This window comes from Octodon degus, unplaced genomic scaffold (assembly GCF_000260255.1).
Source record: "Octodon degus isolate 3935 unplaced genomic scaffold, OctDeg1.0 scaffold00124, whole genome shotgun sequence".
NCBI classification, from domain to species: Eukaryota; Metazoa; Chordata; class Mammalia; order Rodentia; family Octodontidae; genus Octodon; species Octodon degus.
Window position 1 is genome coordinate 6,708,931 of NW_004524700.1, and position 10,483 is coordinate 6,719,413.

The window sequence follows — 10,483 nt, forward strand, 5'->3', positions numbered from 1 at the left end:
TACTTAAATGCAATTTAGCATATTACAAAATGCTATTTGCACAGCTAAGTATGAATATTTAAATTATGCAATTTGGAATGCTAAGCCAACAAAGAAAAACACCAGAGGGAGAAAGAGGGTTATAAAGCACATAAATTTCTATCACATACATTCTACTTGTCACTTAAAGTACAAATCTAACAAGGTAAATGTGTCTAAATTTTCTGAATGAATCTAACCAAATTCTCCTTGAAAAAACTAGTCTTCCACATACCTCCAGTATGGAATTATTTTTCTCCAAGATAGAAAGAGCAACAGCTGCACACTCCAGTGTAGAAAGGCACCTATTAGTTGGTTGCATCCGAATTACATACTGACTGGAAATGGTAGTTTTTAACTGCACCTGAAATAAAAAATAGAATACAATTTTTGTCTTAAACTTAAAATTTGGAAGTTTGCATTTTAAATATTACTTTCTCTCTAAAATTTTTAATAGTTTTAAAATGCTAGAAGTATTAATATGTTTTATGTAATATTCTGTCACTCATTAAATAATTATTTGAAAAAGATATAACAAGGATATAAACAAACTCTTACATGTCCAAAATAAAAGACTAATAACTCCCAGCAAGAAACAAGACTATACACTTCATAAAACAGGATATAAAAGTGGCAAAGTTATATGAAAAATAGCTCAAATAATCTAATAAGAATTAAAATACAAAAGATTAACACCATTTAATGAATTAGAAATGGAGCAAATGAAACTCTTATACATTATAATGGAATTTAAGATGGTGTAATCACTTTAGAGAATTATTTGACAATGTATGGTTCATTCTTCCCTTATTCCTTAAGTGTGTATGCATAAGTATTTTCATAAACGTAAATATGCAATTATATATATAAAATACTCGTATCTTAGAAAAGAAGTAGCATATTAAATAATGTCTCACTGAAAATTGTATTTTCAATGAGACTTGATGACTGTAACAGATGTGAAAAAGTCAACAAAGTCAAATGTCAACATTTTAGTGTTTCTTTTTTTTTGCTCCCAATGCCTTCAGGGCAGGTTTGGCTGGCTTGAGTTGTGGGGATCAAACCACAACAACCTGAGCCTGACTGCTTTGTTGAAGCAGCCACTTAAAGAAGTGAGCTAAGGGGCAGGCCCCCAACATTTTAGTGTTTCAATTACTATTTTAATTAAATAAAACTCAAGCAATCTTAATACTTATAAGAACACATTGATAGCCCACACTCTAATAAGAATCACATTTAAAGATAGGTGGGTAAATGATCATTTCACTTTTAACTCATGCAAGATGTGAGCACAGTGACTGGAGGTAGTGGTATCTAACCCTTATCACAGAGCAATGTGGAGTATAATGTACTGCTTTACTTTCTGGTATCCCTGAAGTAGGTACGGCAAGAGTCTCACTCCTTTAAATGATCGAAAAGCTCATTCAAAGCATCCTGTCACTCAGTTCCTTCCCTCCTTTGTGTCTTCATGATGAGCAACATAGTTCTTCTACTCTGTGCCTATTTAAAGAATTTTTCTCTAAAAAACTGTTTTGTTTTGTTTTATTTTCTTCAAGGGTAGTATAAGGGAGATAGAAGCTGCTGCCACTCCTAAGTAAGTATTACAAAAAAAATCCATCTGATTTAGGGAACACACATTTTTAAAGCAGATTTGACTAACAGTATCTTATGCATAGTTATATTAAAATTACTCTGTATCTCTACTAATGGAAAAGATAAGGGAAATGCAGTCAAGAAAAAAGAGAGGGAGGAAAAATGGTTATGAAATGTGTATAGTGATAAAAGGAAGTTAGCCCTATATTAACTATAAGAGTAGGTCATAAGATTTTGGGGGTTTTTTTGTTTTGTTTTTGTTTTTGCAGAACCAGGGATTGAACTCAGACCCTTGCACTTGCCAGGGAAGCGCTTATTCTACCGAGCCATCTCCCCGGCCCAGGTCACAAGATTAATCACTGGTAATTACTAATGGCTTTAATATTTCACCAAGGAAACTGATAGAACAGAGTAAGCCAACTACTCTTTCCAATACTTAATTCCAAATATTTTCTGGAAGAATTTATGAGATATTTGATCACCACAAAATTTTTGGGAAACAAGAAAAACTTGTGATGTTGTTTATTGGAATAAATTTAATCTCTAGAAGGCTAGGGCCAAATGTTGGCTTTCCTTGCAGCCCTCCTTTTCATCTAATTTTGGTCAGCAAACTAAGGTTGTTAACCATCCAGAAGACAAGCTTATTGTTTTTACCATACAACTTAGGCTGTTAAGCTTAACCTCACTATCTGTCTGCATATCAAACATCATATGCATAATATGGAACAGGTATTTTTCATCAAGTATTGATATGTTGAACTTTAAGTCCTTATAGAATATGATAAAAAAATAAAAATTAGAATATATTTTAAAAATAGGCATAAAGAATTATATACTTCTTATGTTTACACATAAGTCAAAAAATGTCACCATATACAACCTTGAAACAGGAGTCCTACAATATTCCTTTTCCTGTCTTTTGCTTTCATTCACCACCCCCTTCTTTTTGAACAACCATCTACCTGAGAGATATCATAGCAGCAACTGGCATGCCATGACAAGCAACCCGTATTCAGAAGACCATAAAAGACTCAGGACATATGAGAACTTGTACTGTAATGTCATGTAACTCGGCAGTGTCCCAAATTTTTGATCAAGGAGATTATGGGGCCAAAGAGGAAAGTGATTGATGATGTAGAGTGTGCCTAAGGAGAGTCACATGGAGAGAAAACATTCTCTCAGGCTTTCACAGAGAGCACATTGGCCAAGCAATGGCCATGACTCATCCACATGGCTGACACTGACAAACAATCTGAGGTACAGGATCTCAGGATAAATCCTGAGGGGATTTCACTGACCTTAAAGCTACAACTCTTGTTGCATAGGTCCTGCTTTACCTTGGTCTTAACCATCCAGCAGAAAAGTACAAAAACAAAATATAAGAAGTATAAAGCCATGCTGTTATGTTGAGCTGTAGGGGACTCAGGTCAACAATTTCTGACATTGCTAGTGAAGCGGAAGACCCAATACTACTATGGACTACTGAACTCTTTTATATTATTTTGCTGAGTTAACACACCTATAATATTCAAATAATGGAACTTAACTTTAACAAAAAAAAAGGGTATACAGATGAATGTCCATTTTGTATCTGTGTATTCAAAGTGGTTAGGATAGTTACATTCTCTTAGTGAATAGAGGGATTTGTTCTAATGGTGTTTCTAGATAGGATATCATGTCTGCATCTTGTACAGCAATTAACCACTGGGAGGAATGTATGCAATGTGTTAATTATTGAAACTATCCTACCAATTTGATTTGAAAAAAAAGAAAAAAAAGGGGGGGATACAGATGAATGTCCATTTTATATCTGTATATTCAAAATGGTTAGGATAGATACACAGTTACATTCTCTTAATGAATAGAGGTATTTGTTGTAATAGTGTTTGTAAATAGGATGTCATGTCTGCATCTTGTACAGCAATTAACCACCAGGAAGAATGTATGCAATGTGTTAATTATTGAATCTCCCCTACCAGTTTGGTTTGAAACTGTCTCATTGCTATTTGTTTCTCAATAAAATTATGGAAAAAAAATTAAAAATAAATAAATTTATTCTCTTAAAAGAGATCTATTTCAGGGAGATGTGTGGGTCCTTGCTGGGAAGAAAAACCACTCCAAATTTAAAATTTATGCTTCGTTAAAAGACTTTAGATTATTCTTTAAAAATCAACTTTCCAGAAATTGTAAAGCACCTAAGTGGATACAATAAAAGGTACATAGCCATAGTATCTCATACTACTAACATTTTATTAGATAACCGAATATTAACTGTGGCCTTCTCAAAGCTTTTTTTGCTTATGTGCTAGTCTACTTTCATTTATACTTGATTCAGTTCTCTTCTTGGCAAGTCACAGCATCATAATAAATAATTTATAAGAAATTGCTTTGGGTGAGCCAAATAGCTCAGCGGATTAAAGTGACTGCATCTGCCTAAGCAGTATATCTTTAAAATAACAATACCATTGCCTTTCTAATGAACAAATAAAGACAATGTGGTATTCACATACAATGGAACAGGACTCACTCTGCCATAAAGAAAGATAAAACTTGAGTCATTTGTAGGAAAACAGATGTACTTTGAGATCATAACATTAAAGATAAACTTGACTCACAACTTTAAATATAGCATGTTTTCTCTTACATGACAAATTATAAATGAAGAGCAAAATGAAAGACTTAGGAAATAGATCTTTCTCAAATAGGAAGGGGATCAAGGGGAGTGGGAAGGGATGGATAAGGGATGAAAAGGATTATGTAAAGGTATTATATGTGTATTAACTCCATAGAAGTAATAAAACATATACTATAAACATGTACCAATAATAAATAAAAATAATACCAGATGATTGTTTTGCTAGCTATTATCATTGTTTAGGTATATTTTTTATAAAGACTCCTTCCTTTCTACCTGTATATTTAGGTATTTTTTTGCCAAAAGTAATTTGTGCTATTAAAATTTTGAATACCATAGTGTTTTTAGTGGTTTAGCAACAGCACCTTCGAGGGCTAAATATTCAAGGAAAAGAGTCATGGCTCATGTTTCCACAGCATAACATTTTAACTAAGTTATTATAAAACATTAATTGTTTTGGCAAGCAAAATAATATTTTAAAAGATCTCAAGATTAAAATTATAATTTTAATTCATACTTTTCAAATAGTATATTTTGTAATTTGATTATAATTACTTGTTCTCTATCATCAGGCTTTTTTCCCCCATGTACAAGGTTTTACTACACAGCTTGAATTCATAGTGATCCTATTCTTTTCAGCCTCCCCAGAACTGGGATTAAAGGCATGTACAACCATGCCCAGACTCCAGACTATTTTTAAGTCAAACTCTTAATTATTTAAACTACTATTAAGAGTCATATGGGTTTCCACTGTAAACATGTATACATGTTTCCAGGAAAATCCTTCTATTTGTATACTGAGACAACCTTTGTTAGAACAGGCTTACATACAGGTTTTTAGTACCATCCTATAGTTGTTACCATTGAACAACACAAAACAACTTTTTTTTTTTTGGCCTTCTTTCTATGATCTTTCACAAACAAGATTCATTATTTGAGTTTACAAGATGTTGTTTGACAGTCCTGACTTTTTTTTCTTGTCTCTTGTTTTCATTTATTACCTCCTTTTTTTTTAAACATACAATTACTTGAGAGACAGTATAGCAGTAATTGTTATGACATGACAAGCAGTACATATTTAGAAGATTAGAATGATAAGCATTCCAAGCATAATCCTAGTATTACACACTGCTGTCTTCAGTACAGCTGCTTAGTTCACACGTATCAGTATATATGGTTAGTCAGAGTGAGAATCCTACCAATTAACTGCTAATTTCAAAAATCTGCTGAAGATTCTCAGGATCATTGCCCTAACCATCTTGTGCATATAAATGTATGGTTTTGCCTGTCATTTTTCCTAGTTTTTCTCCTTGCCCTCTCTTCATTATTTAATTCTTAAGTTTTTGCTTTCCTTAGGAGAACCTGTACTGTAACATCATGTAACTCAGGTGTATCCCAAATTTTCTGATCAAGGAGATTATGGGGCCACAGAGGAAAGTGATTGATGATGTAGAGTGTACCTAAGGAGAGTCACCTAGAGAGAAAACATTCTCTCAGGCTTTCACAGAGAGCAAATTGGTCAAGCAATGGCCATATCTCATCCACATGGTTGACACTGACAAAGGATCTAGAAACTGTGCTATGGGGTTTCAGGGTAAATCCTGAGGGAATCTGACAGAACTTGGCAGATACAACAGTTATGTTTCCTGTTATATGGGTCTTGCCTTATCCTGGTCTTAACAATCCAGCAGAAAAGTATAAACATGAGGTATAAAAAGTAAAGCCGCATTAATATGCTGAGCTGTAAAAGGCTCAAGTCAACAACTTCTGACATTGTCAGTTCTATGGATAACCCACTACTACTATAGACTACTGGACTATATTGGATTATTTTGCTGAATTCATGCACCTACAATATTTAAATGGCAATTGAGTACCCATTTCTGATAAAACTAAACCAAAAAAGGGGATACAAATGAAAGACCATTTTGTATCTGTATATACAAAATAGGATAGATACACAACTAGTTTCTCTTAATTCAATGAGAAGAAAGATTTGTACTAATAGTGTTTGGACAGGATATCATGTCTGCATCTTGTACTATGAATAACCACTATGAAGACAACAACATATGAATTATTGAAACTATCCTACTAATCAGTTCTGAAACTGTCTCATTGCTATTTGTTTCTCAATAAAATTAATTTAAAAAAAGAACTATAAGATGTTCTTTGAAAGAGAGGCAGTAGATCTTTTCTTCTAGATCTGATTTGTCAATTCACTTCTCTGCCTCATTACCTCAGTCTAGTTCAACAATATAATCCATTAATGGTAAAAGCTCAACTTTGACATCAGATGCTAGTTCTAACACAGCTTTAGCCATTCACATACAGGGTTTCATGTACTTACTTATTAGACACTAAATGCTAAATATTAAATATTGCTTCATTTAATTCTCATAAAACATCTATGAAGTAGGGACTTTCATTATCTCCATTTTACAAATGAGAATACAAAGTACAAAAGGATGAAGTAACATACTCAAGTTCCAAAGTGAGTCATGGCAAATGCAATGCAGAGGCTTAGGCAAGGGCCTGACTTCTATATGCCCTAGCTAATAACCAAATAGATATACACATGGGCAAATCCCAGGATAATGTACAAGTAAAAGCCAAGTTGTTCTACTGAAAGCAAGGCTTAGGTACCCCCAAAGAATTCCAGGGTTCTTTTGAACATACCAGCTTTTGAAATAATGATGTGCAAGAAGGGATCTTCTATACAAATATTACTTCCAAGTATCAAGGTCCATCATTGCTGCAACATGAGACTGCAAAGTTTTCAGAAAGTAAAAAATTGAGGAATTAACAATGAAACTAACAAAAATGTGATAAAAATAAAATGTAGAGGAGCAAGTTATTACTACTTGCTACTGCTAAAAAACAGGACTAGTGCTAAAAAACATTTACTTTTTCTGAGTTATCGCAAAAATCTGAACTCTTAACAGTTTCTATGGAAAAAGCACATTTCCAAAATTATAAAAAAAGACATAAATTTTTAGCTTAAAAGTTAGTTCCTTAGGGGCTGGGAGATGGCTCAGTGGAATAAGCGCATCCCTAGCAAGCGCAAGGACCTGAGTTCAATCCCCAGTTCCACAAAAAAAAAAAAAAAAAAAAAAAAAAAAAGTTAGCTCCTTAAAAAAAAAGTCAGCTCTTTTTACAGAATTAGCAAATTCTAATGCATACATAAGAAAAAAATGCATGTTTCTTCTCTAACATGCAATAATGGATGTTAAAAATATCAACATAAAATAGCAGTCTAACAATTAGGTACTTAAGAGCCGGCCTGATAGCTCAGTGGAATAAAACATCTGCTTAGGAAGAGCGCAGAGCTGGGGGTTGATCTCCAGCATGCTGTGCTGGCCCCATGCCCGGGGTCACACTGAGATGGGAATTGAGACTGGGCATGGTGGTGCATGTCCATAATCCCAACAATTAGGAGACTAACAGGAGAATCACTATGAGTCCGACCTATGTAGTGAGACCTTGTAGACCCTGTAGACCCTATCCTAAATATAGAAAAAAATAAAATAAAATAAAAATTGGGTACTTAAAAATTTCATATTTGAGCAAATATAATGATACAAACTAAAACTATGCTAAGTAACATATTTAGCGAAACATATTTATTGCTGTTCTTCCACATAATAACATGTTTAATCTTAGTGTCTTCCACAAAACTTCAATGTATACCATAATTGAACTCCTTAGGAGTTATGAGTATGGAAAAATACCCAGAAAAAAGCAGAATACATGGATTCACAATATCTCAGGACTGAAGTAAATATTAGATATCAAACAGTCTGAGACCCAGCCCTATCAAAGGTCCAGTGAGTGTGTGGAGAACTTCCTGCTACCCTGCGCCAGCGGGACCAGTCCCAGCCCAGGCGCAGCTTGGGCCGGACCCTCTCCAACCCCCTCGGGCCACCCCCCACCACTCCACAGTACCTCACCCACCCCGCCCTCCAAGCAGGAATCTCTGCCGAGTTCCGGGAACCCCCAGGCCCAGTCCTAGCCCAGGTCCAGGGAGTGTGTGGAGAGCTTCCTACTACCTTGCAACAGTGGGACCAGTCCCAGCCCAGGCGCAGCAAAGGCCAGACCCTCTCCCACCCCCTTGGGCCACCGCCCACCACTTCGTAGGACCTTCCCGACCCTCCCTGCTGAATAGGAATATCTGCCGCATCCAGGAACCCCCAGACCCAGTCCTAGCCCAGGTCTAGTGAGTGTGTGGGAGACCTTCCTCTTCCCCCTACGTCACCTTGCATCATCCACGAACAGCTCAGGTCTGGCATACATGCCTGGGGTGTAATCCTGCAGCTGAAATCCCTGCAGAGAGTGTAGAGGATAGATCCAACCAGCTAGTCCAGGAGCAGAACATCTCGCCACAGGGGCACAACAGGTTCAGCCTCAAGGGTAGCAGTGGGAAGGAGCTGAGCACAGCAGCCAGACCCAAGCCAGACGCAGCTGGATAAGTCCAAACTTTTTAGAGCTGCACCTGAACTTCAGTACATGCGAAGGTTATAACTACAGCAAAGCTCTACAACAAAGGTCAGAAGACAGTGCAACACAAAATGACGAGAACGAACAAAATGCAACTTCAGAACATGAACCCACCCGTAACAAGTGCAGAGTTAACTAACAAAGAAAAAATTGGAAATCACACAGCTGAAAGCAATGAATCAACGGTATCTGAAATAAAGAAACAGCTGCACAAAGATATAGAAGACTTCAGATTAGAACTGAAAAAAGAAATCCCTGAATTAATAACATCTGCACTAAAGAATCAAATGCAGAAACATATGGAGGAAACCCAGTGCCCACCCAGAACAAGTGCAGAGGACACTAGCTCGGTTCAAATGCATGAACTGATGGCGTCAATAGTAAATGAGCAACAGCAGAAAGATATAGAGGAAATCAGAGCACAATGCTTTTCTGAAATAAAAAAAGAACTCGCAGAACTCACAGCAGATGAGGTGGAGAAGCAACTACAAAACCATAGGCAAGAAACCCAATCTGAAAAAACATTGCAGTGACGGAATTTCTAACTGCTTCTAAAGAAGAAATTGATAAAAAAAAAAAAAAAACAATAGAGGAGATTAGAAAAATGACGGATTCCCTGAATGAGCAATACAGAAAAGAAATAGATCACATGAAGGAGAGTCAAAGAGATATAGAGGAAATTAAACTCTCAATCACAAGCTTGCAAAACCATTTAAGTGAATGTGAAGACAGAGTTTCAGATCTTGAAAATGCTAGTGTAGCTAGTGAAAAGGTAAGAACGGATCTCTTAAAAACAATGAGGATGCAGGAAAGAAAAATCCGTCACCTGCAAGGTGAGGCAAAGATGAACGATGTGAGATGAATAGGCATCAATGAGAAAGGAGTCAACACAAATGACATTAAAAAAATATGGGCAGAATAGCAGAAAACTTCCCAAATGTGAGGAAACAAACTGACATTCAGGTAACTGAAGCATACAGAATGCCAAGGAACCGCAAACCAAAGAAAAACACACCGAGACATATAATAGTCAAGATCCCAGAAATTCAGCACAAGAATAATCTACTGAAAGCCGCTAGAGAAAAGAAGCAGATCACATTCAAAGGAAAACCCATCAGAATTACGGCCGACTTCTCTTCACAAAACAGGAAGGCAAGAAGAGCATGGAGCAGAGTACTTCAGGTCCTCTATGAAAACAAACTGCAGCCCAGACTACTACGCCCTGCAAAACTCTCTTTCAAGTTTGATGGAGAAGTGAAATGCCTCCACGACAAAGAACAGCTAAAAAATTTCACAATGACAAAGCCAACCTTAAACAGGATACTGAAAGCTGTTCTAGAGAGTGACTAAAACGATCAGAACTCCACAAATGAGATCGGAAACAACCAACTAAATAGGGTAAGCAATTAAACACAGGAGAAAAAGGAGCAAATGATAACAGGTAAATAACATGGCAATGATCAGTCAATACATCTCAATTCTGAACATTAATGTAAAGGGACTCAATTCACCAATTAAGAGAAATAGACTGGCACAGTGGATTAGGAAACAAAATCCAACAATATGCTGGATACAAGAAAAACATTTAACTCATAAAGACATTCACAGGCTGAAAGTCAAAGGATGGAACAAAATACTACATGCCCCAGCACCTCAGAAAAAGCAGAGGTAGCATTTCTGATCTCAGATAGTCTCAACTTGAAACCAACAATGATCAAGCGAAATAAAGGGGCCACTATA

The 10,483-nt window shown here is 36.0% G+C and overlaps 1 protein-coding gene across 3 annotated transcripts in view; it reads right to left on the reverse strand.

Moving 5' to 3' along the window:
- The window catches only part of Dtwd2 (DTW domain containing 2), a 215,665-nt gene that overhangs the window by 6,533 nt on the left and 198,649 nt on the right, over positions 1 to 10,483 (reverse strand). For all 3 annotated transcript variants that reach the window (XM_023700578.1, XM_004640600.2, XM_023700579.1), the window contains one exon: positions 254 to 382. In XM_023700578.1, the coding sequence (XP_023556346.1) occupies positions 254 to 382 (129 nt within the window). The remainder of the gene's footprint in view (positions 1 to 253; positions 383 to 10,483) is intronic.